We start from the raw sequence: 10774 nt of genomic DNA, 5'->3' as shown, positions 1-10774 counted from the left end.
GGTGAGAGGCAGCAGCACCTGGCTTGCCCGCCGCACCCCAGTCAGAAGCGCCAGGCCTACATGCGGACACAGGGGCACATGGGGACCAGTGCCCCGAACCTCAGCGCGTTCCCCGTGCCCTGACTGCGGCCCAGAGCAGCAGCACGTGGCAGGACAGGGCCTCAGACCCGGGTCCTCCTGACCGCGCAGGGATGGCTTCTCCACGTGTGGGCCCCCAGGCCGGCCCAGCGTCCCTCTCCCGTGCCGGTGGGCGACCTCGAAGGCACTCTGTGTTTGAGGGTCTCCTGGTCGACCCGGCGTGGTCAGCAAGGTCCAGCAGACCAACATATGGAGACAAAGTGTCCGCAAGGAGAGGCGGCCTGAGTGAGCACCGGACCCGCTGCTGACCCGGCGGGCAGGGACCGGGCTGCGAAATCCCACAGGCGTCGGCAAAAGAAATGCAAAATCGATTTTACATTTTTACCTTTTTTACATATTTTTACATATTTTACAAGTTTTACATATTTTACATTTTTTACTCATGGCATCGTTTGTCTTTAAAAAAAAAACAAAAGACAACATCTCGTGTAAATTGTGCTGCTCGAACTGGAGGTACAGCCTCAGGACGCGTTCTGGAAGCTACCGCCAGGGACCACGGTGTTTAAATATGAAAGGCGAGCTTCAGCCAGGAGGCTTGGCGGCTGGCAGCTGCTCCTGCTGTCTCGGAGGTTTGCTGGCGAAAGGCGGCAACCGGGCGGAAATGGGGACGAGGCCCCGGGCAAGGCGCGCCCCGCTCCCCTCCAGGCCTGTCTGCCCGACCCTGGTGGCTGCTCGTCATTCGGTTCCTTGGGCACAGCTCCTTCTAGCCGGCTTGACCAACTAAGGGGTCACCCCAGCGTGGGGGGAGGGCTTCCGCAAGTAAAGGGGGGGGTCAGTAAGAATTCCTCTGGGACAAGCCAGCTGGGATGATCCGAGGTAGGCCAGGACATGCGGTCACTCCACCACCAGCACTGACAGTGCCTGTGGGGTCAGCACAGGACCCCAGGTCCTTCACTCTGTCAGAATCAGTCACGATACACAGATTCGGTCAGAATGAGGCCCTTTACTGCCCCCTCTGGGGAAATCATCCAAATAAATACACAAGTAGACGACGACGCTGGTGTGAATGGCTTGCCCTTGGGGTGGCATCCTGGCACAGTGCACAACCTGCACATCTGTCCCTAGCAGTCCTTCACTCACAGGGAGGGAAAGTTCTCTGTGCCGTGTCTTTGTCCGTCAAATGTGAGAAAAGGAACAGATCCCGAGCCTGACGAGGTCCCCTCATTCACATTGCCTGCTTGAGCTTGACCTCAGCCCTTTCATTTGTGATCCTGGTTTTACAACAGGTGGCTTTTTTGTTGTTGTTTGTTTTTTTCCAACTGCCACAATGTGTCAACACGGCGATGGCAGATGTGGACAAGAGAACTGTCGGTAGTGGGCCCTCCAGGTCAGCCCCGGCTGGAGTGGCCCAGTGTCACACAGCCTTTGGGGGAGTCCCCTGCTGTCTGCAGGGGGTGCTCAAGGCCTTCTCATTAGCCTCTCCCCCTCTCCGGGGTCTGACCGCCGTCTGTACAGAAGACCTCCCCACCACCGTGTTGAGGGATGCCCAGCGCCTCAAGGTCCCGCTGGCTCGTCTTCTGGTGGATGGACCGGATGGTCTCCCTCTGCTGTGCTGGAGCCAGGCAGGCAGCCAGGCGGGTCCGATGGACGCCCGAGGCCCTAGGCCAAGGCCAGTGCACACCAGGCCTCCTGGCACAGGGTCCCGCCAAGGCCAGCCTGGGGGCCCAGGGCTGCAGAGGGGAAGGCAAAGTCCTCGGGCTCGAACTTGAACTCCAAGTGGCTGGGAGCCAGGGGGTCGTTCACCTGGCCAGAGGCCTGCAGGGGGAACAGGGAAGCATGAGAATGGAGGAATGGCCAGTAGGCCTCGCTTGGCGTAGGGAGCCCTCAGGACCGGGACGTTTGTCGTAAGAGGCCTCTCAGACCCTGGAAGAGGGCGGGAGGCCCCATGTGACGGACAGGACAACACGTGAGGGCGTTCAGCCTGGAGCATGCCACAGGTCAGCTGCTGGAACCAATGGCCAACTGAGTGCCCAGCCCTGAGCTCCTTCCTGGGAGAGGCCCTTGGGGGCGCTGATGGGGGTCTGACCTGGTGGGCGAGTCAGGGTTCCCTGAGGAGGTGCCCGGGAGCCAGCTCTGGGTCCCCGGTTCCACCCCACCTGACTTACCTGGGAGGTGACGCTGGACCCAGGGCACGAAGGGGATGCCAGGTTGGATTTGGGTTTCAAAGTAGCTGCTGAGCTCTCAGTGTCCGGGACAGCGGGCAGGGAGGCCGTGGGGTTCCCTGTGCTGCATCCTGGAAGGGGGGGGCACATCCAGCTGTACTGGTCACTTAACGGGTCAGAGGGACTGGGTGTGGCACCCTCGACCTGCCCTGCTGCCCCTCAGCTGGGTAGGCTCGCACCGCCCGGCCCCTCCCCAGACCGGACGGGTCCCGGGGCAGAATCAGGGGTACTTGTGCTTTGGGAGGGCAATGCTTGAACTAAACGTGCAAATCTCTAGTGGTGGAAATTTGCGACACTCAAAGCGACTCCAAGGGGAGAACGTGTACCCCGCAGGAGGGCTGGGGACTGGCCTCTTCCTGGCATCCCGATGGGCCCTGGTCCCTCACACCTGAAGAGCCCTTGGTCTTCGCAGTGTTCTTGGGCTTGCGTTTCCGAGTCTGGATGCTTTCCTTCTTCATCGCCAGGGGCCGAGGCACCTGGCAGGGGCAGGCAGGGGAGGGTGACTGGGCCTATCTTTTCTCACCCTTGGGCCTCTTGAATGGCCACATGCCCTGATGTCAGCCCTGCAGAGCTAGTCACTCTGGGAGGTGACCGAGTCATCAGAGCCCTTGGTGAGCTGCTGGCCCTGGGCTTGGGGCCTTCCCCCCGTCAAAGTGGGCAAGAGCCAGTCCAGGCCCAACCCTCCAGAGCTGTAGGGGCCAGGAGGGCTCTAGGGGCGCACAGAGGCCACACCAGGGGGCCTGTCTCAGGTTGAATGGCTGCAGACCTGCCTCAGCGACGCTGAGCCTCAGTAGGCCCATCTGTGAAAAGGGCCTAACGGTAACAGCATAGGCGTGGAGCGCGCAGTCAGTGGGGGCCACACGGGAAACACGCTCAGCCCCTCTCTGCCACCTGCCTCCCCAGGGCCCCGTGTCTCACGTGACCCGAAGAGGGCAGCCCCGCCCCTGCCTCCCCCGCTCCCGTCCACTCGCCACGCCCCCATGCCCCGCCCCCAACTCGGGGCCCCCAACTCCCCGCCCCACCCAGTCCTCACCCGGGCCCCTGCTCCACCCACGGCCCGCCTTCCCCTTTCCCGCCCTTCCCCCCTCCACTCACCCCGCCCCGCCCCATCCAGTCCTCACCCCCCCACATGGTCCCGCCCCTGCCCCACCCATTCCCCCTCCAGTCACCCTGTCCCCGGCCCCACCCATGACCCGCGCCTCCCGGTTCACTCACCCAGGCCCCGCCCCCCAGCCCTCACCCCGCCCACCCCGTCCGCTCACCCCGTGCAGCTTCATGTACAGACCGCAGGCGTTGCACACCGGCTCGCCGTCCGCGTTGCGCCGCCACAGCGTGGTGTTGGTCGTGTGGCAGTTGCTGCAGCAGAGGCCAGCGCGGCGGGACGAGGTCTGTGCACGGGGGAGGCTGGTGTGAGCCGGGGGCCGGGGCCCTGCTGCTCCACCTCCCGGCCAGACGGTGACGCTCGGAGACAGGAGCACTGGACCCGGAGTCAACCAGGGTCCGCCCGAGTCTCTCCCCGGGAAGCCGAGGCCACATCCTGACTGTCTGGAAGGCGGCTGCTCTTACTGGACCCGATTTGAGTTTCCTCTCCCTGCCCCGGCCCTCTCTCCCATCTGCCTCTCGGTGCCAGGAGCTACGCACAAGGGGGCGCCCTCCTGCGGCCCACCCCGGCCCGGGATCCCCACCCCGGCCAGTCCACCCACCTTCCTGGCATGGCAGGGGGCCTTAGGACCTTCTCCAGGCTGCCATATGTGGCAAAAAACAAACAAACAAACAAACAAACAAACAAACAAAAACTACACACACCAGGATGCCAGCTAGATGCGAACTTCGGATATGCAACAAATACTTCGCAGAAGTGTGCCTCCGCGCAGTATTTGGGACATACTCACACTAAAATGCTAGTTGCTGTTTATCTGAAATTCACAGTTGACTGTCTTGTGTGTGACCCTGACCTACCCCTTGGGCTGCACCGAGGTCCCCGCTTCCCGCACCTCCGCTCTCCCCATCCAGCTGCTCCCTTAGAGCTCATACTGCGGTCACACCTCCCAGAAAAGCTGCACCATCCTTGAAAAGTCGGAGTCCGAACCCCTCCCCTTGGGCCATCATGCCTCCTCATGCTGAATCCTTCCTACGGAAACACTCAGGCCAGGGCACAAAGGTGCCAATGCGGGGCCTTGAACGTCAGTGCTGGTTTTCAGCGGCACTCACGAGCACACACACAGAGCTCGCCTGCACCTCCCACAAACGTCCTCACGGTCGCCTGTGCGTCTTTCGAGAAGAGGAGTCTCGGTTCCGCCCCGCAGCCGCCACCCCCCCCACAGGTGTGGAAACAACCACAGGTGGAATCGATGCCGTGTGTGTGTGTGTGTGTGTGTGTGTGTGTGTGTGTGTGTGTGGAAAACAGCCCAGAAGTCCAAGAGCCGTCTCTCTGTACCCTGGGAGTGCAAGGGAAAAATCTGGAACCTGGATTAAGCAGTGAATTCTTTCTTAGTGAACATAAATTAAAATTAATAAAAAGAGGGGAAGAAAGGACCTGGAAAACATTTTTAAAAGTTTGTTCATTTGTATTTTCCTCTCCCCTCATTGGGCTGTGTGCTACAGATGGGGTACCGAGGCTCAGAGATGCTGCTGGGCCGGAGGCATCGGGGTGGACGGAACCGCCCCCCTGAGCCCAGCGCACTGCGGGGACACATCCCCGGTGCCGTCCCTACCCCGACAGACGCCCGAGCCTCTGTCCTTCCTTGCTGCCTGCACAAGCGGCCAGGCCTGGCCACTCTCAGGGCCCCCTCGCTGCCAGCCCTCCCCCCCCCCCCTCCCGCTGTATTTTGTTTTCTTCTTTGGTCTGTTCTTTTCAAAAGAAGTTAAACTTCAAAGCCTGCTGGCTGCAGCAGCTCCAGGCTCCGCACGCGCCTGATTCAAGTGAAGAAATCAGGACGCTGGGCGGCCCAGCCAGGGCGGCCGAGAGAGAGCCGGAGCGGGGAGCAGGGAGAGGGGCCGCTGCTGCTCCTCGGCTGGGAGGGGTGAGGCCAGCTCACACAGCGAAAACCACTTTTCAAAGTAAGAGACGCAGCTCGAAACTCACAAGAGGTACAGCGGGGGGAGGGGGGATGGCCCCATTTCAAGTGGGTCCCCTCATCCCGCTCTCGGAAAAGGACACGGTCGACGCTTAACCTGACAAAGCGTGTGTCCCTTGCTGGCCAAGGGCAGACCGTGCCAGGGACGAGCCTGCGAGGCGGACTGTGCAGGAAGGAAAACCCGGGGTCCTCAGTCAAGGTCCAGATTTGCTCCTGGAAGGATGCGGGGCCCCTTCCTGGAGGTGGCGCCGCCAGGGGCCCTCTGGCCTTGGCCGCAGGGCTCTGACGTTGGGGTGGGGTGGGGCTGGGTGGGGGAGGGCTCTGAGCACCTGGCCACACAAGCAGGCACGCAGGGGTCTGTGGGGCCACCTCAACTCTCCCCACTCGCTCGCCCACACTGACAGAAGCCTCAGGTAAGAGGTCCGTGCCTGTGACTAAGGATGCACCCAGGATGCAAAGGGCAGAAAAGATATGAACTCCTTTGGGACTGGGGGTGAGGCCTAGGGGGTGGTGGACGCACACTTGTTATTGTCACATTCCTGTGTTGTTGGTGACAAGTTTCTAAAACTTCTGTAATCATTTGAAAGAAGGTTAGGACAATTCTCTCCGGGGGCATCGGTGCTGGCCACCCATGAGGGAGAGTGAGGCACGAGCAGGGGCACGTCTGGGGTGACCGGCCCAGCCCTGCCATGGCTGCCTGGGGGCCTGGGCTCTGGTCCCAGCACTGTCCGAGAATCTCTGAGTTTCCACACGAGCCCGGCCCCGCCAGCCGGGTCACCCTCCCTGAGTGCCAGGCAGGAGCCCAGAGACAAATCAGAGGAAACCATCCATGAGGAGCCAGCTCGGAGGAGAGGGGAGTAGGACCCTTCTAGGAACACCGTCCCCCCTTCCTAGGCTCGTCCCGCATTCAGATCTGCATGGGCCTGGACGCAGGGATGACCAGCTGACCACCCTCTGAGGCCGGCCGCCTAGCGGGGGTAAGTTGAGGGCATTCTCCACCCTACAAAGCGTCCTTAAAGCTAATCATTCCTTGTGCCCCGGACCAGGACGCGGAGGCCACACCAGTCCACAGAGCGGGCTAAGGCCTGTCCAAACACCCCACCTAAAGGAATGTTTCCAACGCAGCAGGGGGACAGTGGGTGCAGGGGCCTCGGCCGAAGACCCAAGACAGGTGCATCATCAGCGGGGGCGGGGCACACGGGAGCCGGCCCGAGGCAGACAGTCCCAGGCCCTGCAGCGCCTGGCCGCTGGGGGAAGCCACTCTCTGAGCGGCTGGAGCCCTGGGGTCATCACAGGGCTGCTGTGAAGGTGAATGCCTCAATGCCTCATGGCCCCTGCCTGCTTACCCCCACGTCAGGAATTTTCTGCTGGGAGGTGAGCCCTGTGAGGGGTGGGGGGCAGAGACGGGAGGATCTGAACCTTCTCTTCCTGTTTACCAGTGTTCCCATCCCCACCCCCTGGGGGAGAAGGGAGGGAGCAGAGGAGCAGCCGGCCTGGTCCCTGGGAGTTGGGGGGGGGGTCAGTCCCCCAGGACACCTCTGCTTTAGCCTGTTTCCCCATCTGTGAGGGCCACACCAGGTGCCAAGCCAGTGCTGTACATGTGTGTGTATGTGGGGGGGGGGGGGGAGTGGGCATGATCACAGGGGCAGAAATATAAGTGAGGAGGTGATATGGATTCTGAGGTATCCCCCCCTTCCAGGAGGCACAGTGTGGGTGGAGGGGAATTAGGGGACCCGCGGAGCCCCAAACTCCAGGCTAGAACAGGGAGAGAAAAACAGTGGCTTCCCCCAAACTGCCTGGGTCAGTGCTGCCTCCTGCCTGCCTGGTCTGGAGCCCGGATCGGTCGGGCGCCTCCACAGCCCAGGTCTGGGTTTCCCGTCAAGGGCCAGCGACTGAGCACCAGGCAGCCCAGAACAGCCACCGCGGCAGGCAGGCAAGCCGGGCCCCCTGCAGCAGCCTCCAGGGACGAGCCCCCCACCCACCCTCCGATGCACCGGAACCGGCCAGAGCCCGCTGACCGGCCATGACAGGGCTCACACCAGCATTAGAGCAGAAGGCCCGGCATCCCCAGAAACAGCCATGCCCGGACCCAGGACTCAGGAGTCACTGTGGCCTCACGAACTTTAGACAGCTTGCAAAGGCGGGCCCTGCCACGCGCAGAATTACTCGAACCTCCAAGTTTGCCGGTGAGACGGCAGAGAACCAGTGCCTCGAAACCTTCACACAGCCTCCGGGGACTCTGCCCGGCTGGGGGCAAAAGTGAGTCCCCGGTCCTCTCCGCTCAGCACCCAGCCACACGCCAGGAGAAACCAAAAGTGAAAACAAGTTTTGCGCATGGAACCACCCCAGACCCGGTCTCAGCTCCAGCCCCCTGGTAGCGGGGGGAAAGTGCTCCCCAAGAGCAGGGGTCCCCAGGACCCCTCCTGCATTGGATTTCAACCCCCTGCCACAAAGCCACCACCCGGCGGCCACCTTTCCCTCCAAACCCCACGCCCGGGCCACGTCACCTTGCGCCCCCTGCCACCCTCGGAGCCGCAGGGCTGAGCCCCAGGAGGCCGCTTGGGTCCACAGCCATCCCGTGCCCCGGGTCCCGGGCAGAGTCACCGGGTGGCCCCTCTTCCGGGGGGGCCCACAGACCCAGGGCAGCACCGCCTTGGGCTCAGTGAGCCCAGCCCCTCTGCGGAGGCGCGCAGGGCAGGGCAGGGCCTGTGGCAGGGCCTGGGCCTCCCGGCGGCTCCCGGATGGACGGATGGACGGCAGACAGCGCTCCCAGGGCCCTGCTGGGGCACCCAGCCTCTCTGGGGACTCAGCTCGGCCCCCCGCAGGCGGCACTCACCAGGCGCTTCTGTGGGCGCACGAGCGGCCTGTTGACTCCGTTCATCTTGTGGTAGAGGCCGCAGGCGTTGCACAGGTAGTGGCCGGTACCGTCACGGCGCCACAGCGGCGTGGACAGGGCCCCGCAGTTGACACACTCGCGACCCTCGCCAGGGAGCTCTTCCAGGAAGTCTGGCACTGGGGGGACAGGCAGCTGGTCGCGGGCCGAGGCACGGCCCTTCCCCGGGGCCCAGCGTCTGCTGCGTCTTCCCGCTGTGTGTGCCCCTGGCTTTCATTTTGTTTTAACATTTATTTTGTCTAATTTTACTTTAAAGCTTCACTTTACATGTTACAAAGTTTGTGCCGGATTAAAAGAGAAGCTGGTTAGGGTTGCCTTGCAGGGTGGGGGAAGGTAAGTCCGTCAGACCCCCGGGAGGCAACAGAATGGTTCCCCTTAGAACCGAGGTGTAATTTTGATCCCCTGGGGAGGCGGAGTGGTCAGCACCGGCGGAGGGAGGTGGCCCCAGGGCCTCGGCCTCTGCAAGACGGGACGTTAGGAGGGCCGGGCTGAGTGGATGGTGCCATCCCACAGAGCCTACGGCGGCCCCTGCCTTTCCTGTCGGCTTTGCTCGGGTGGCGACCACCGTGGAACACAGCTGGGCCTGTGCCACCGCTCAGGGGCCCGCAGGGCAGAAGGGAGAGGTCCCCGGCTCCCTCCCCGGCGGCACCGGGTGCCCTGTGGGGGCCGGGAGGGGGTCAGCCCTGCGGGAGCCGCCCTGGGTGACGGCGGAGGGGACCCGCTTCCTGCGCCATGGAGGCAGTCGGGGCCGAGGCGGCTTGGGGGTGGGCCTGCGAGGCTGCACCCATGAAGTAGGGCGGCCCAGGGGCTCCCCCCCCCCCCCCCCCCCCGGAGCAAATGCGCCTGAGGGGCCTGGAATCCGATTATCCAAATTGGCACCCCGGGGGCAGGCGGTGAGCCACTGAAGCCAGGTCTCAAATTAGAATACGTAAACATTCTAGAAGGAGCAGAGTGTGGCCGCTTACTGAAATAAATCGTATTCGGAATTTTATAAAAACCACTTAGAAACTTCTCATAAGAGCGTATGAGGTGAGCTCAGCTGGTGAGACCCAGGGGGTTGGGTTCAGGAGAAAGGAAGCCCAGGACGGCAGTTTTGGTCTCAGGGTGGGTGACATTGTGGCAGATGCTGTATTCTGCCCGCGTGTACTTGTCCCGCAGTTCTGGGCCTGGCGGGGGTGGGGGGGGGGGTGTCGCGGGGGCCTTGGCCGGGTGCAGGACTGCACCCCGGTAGGCCCAGCACCCAGCACCCCAGGGTCACACTCACCGAAGGTGGCTCTGCGGCTCGGGAGGCCAGCCGGGCGGCCCTGGAGGCCGTGCAGGACGCTGCCTTCGAAGGGTCCGGAGGTCCAGGACGGGGCCACCTCGGTGCTCACGTAGGCGGGGTAGGCGGCGGGGTAGGACGCGCCCACCGGCCGCCCCAGCGGGGCCGGGTACTGCTCGCGCGCCAGCAGCGCGCCCTGGTAGGCGCCGCCGTCCCGGGTCCCCGCGCCGCCCCCACTGCCGGGCCCGGGGGGGCCGTGCGGAAAGGGGCAGGCGGTGGCTCCGGGCGGCTGGGCGGCCGGCGGGTGCGGGCCGCCGGAGCCGAAGGCTGAGGAGTCTGCGGCCGCCGCCTGCGCCCAGCCGGGGTGCGCGCCTAGCCCGGGGGCCTGGGGGCCCGGCTCGCACGCCGGCAGGTAGGGCAGCATGGAGGGGACGCGCGCGGGCGGCACGAACACCGGGGAGCCGGCGCCCGGCGCGTGCAGAAAGGCGCCCGAGTCGGCGTAGGCGGCCTGGCTGGGGCTCGGGGCCAGCGCCAGGCTCTGGTACATCTTCCCCGACGCGGCCCGGACCCGCGGGGAGGGGGCGCCGGCGTCGAGTTCCCGGCCGCTGTGCGCCGCCTCGGCGCCCGCGTCCCTGCTCCGCAGCGGGCCGCGGGGTCAGCACGGCGGGGCGCGGGTGGCCCCCGGCGGCCCCGGCGCAGCCCGAACGCCGAGCTCACCTCCTCCACGGCCGGGCCTCCGAGCTTCCCGGGGTGCGCTCGCCAGGGCCCGCGGTCGGGGGGGGGGGGCGGGGGCGCCGCGCTGGGAGAGGGCGCCGGGCCCGGTGGGGCGCTCACGGGCTGGGGGCGAGGAGCGGAGGGCGCGGTGGTCTCGGCGGGCTGGAGACTGGGAGCCCGGGGCGGCGCGGTCCCGCAGGGAATCCCGGCGCCCTGCCGCCCCTCCCCTCCTTTCCCCTCCTCTCCCCTCCCCTCCTTCCCTCCCCTCCCCTCCTTCCCTCCCCTCCCCTCCCCTCCCCTCCCCTCCCTTCCCTCCTCTCCCCTCCTCTCTCCTCCCTTCCCGCGGGGTCAGCGCTGGGGCTGTGGCCGCCGCGCCACGTGACCGGAGCAGGCCCCGTCGCCTGTCCCGGACAGGGACGCGGGGCACCCGGCGCTCAGTCCCCGCTGAAGCGGGCGGTGGGAACCTGCCGGCGCTCGGTGGGGGCGCCGGGCCAGCTGGGACGCGGGGACGTCCCCAAATTTGTTCGGG

General features: G+C 64.8%; 1 protein-coding gene across 2 annotated transcripts; it reads right to left on the bottom strand.

Annotated features, from left to right (window-relative positions):
- Positions 1-449: 449 nt before the first annotated feature.
- On the bottom strand, positions 450-10477 carry GATA5 (GATA binding protein 5). 2 transcript variants are annotated; one of them, XM_047854522.1, is made up of 6 exons: positions 9535-10477; positions 8214-8389; positions 3563-3688; positions 2689-2776; positions 2244-2371; positions 450-1893 (listed from the first exon to the last, which is right to left on the bottom strand). In XM_047854522.1, exons 1-6 carry the CDS (start codon positions 10076-10078, stop codon positions 1738-1740), a joined length of 1218 nt encoding a protein of 405 aa, XP_047710478.1. In that variant the 5' UTR covers positions 10079-10477; the 3' UTR covers positions 450-1737. The 2 variants fall into 2 exon arrangements, 1 of the variants encoding a protein (XP_047710478.1); XR_007151229.1 differs by having other exon boundaries at positions 1756-1893; positions 2627-2776.
- Positions 10478-10774: the final 297 nt, after the last annotated feature.

This window comes from Prionailurus viverrinus, chromosome A3 (assembly GCF_022837055.1).
Source record: "Prionailurus viverrinus isolate Anna chromosome A3, UM_Priviv_1.0, whole genome shotgun sequence".
In the NCBI taxonomy this organism is placed as follows: domain Eukaryota; kingdom Metazoa; phylum Chordata; class Mammalia; order Carnivora; family Felidae; genus Prionailurus; species Prionailurus viverrinus.
The sequence above is the reverse complement of the archived record's forward strand: the minus strand, read 5'-3'. Positions and strand labels throughout refer to the sequence as shown.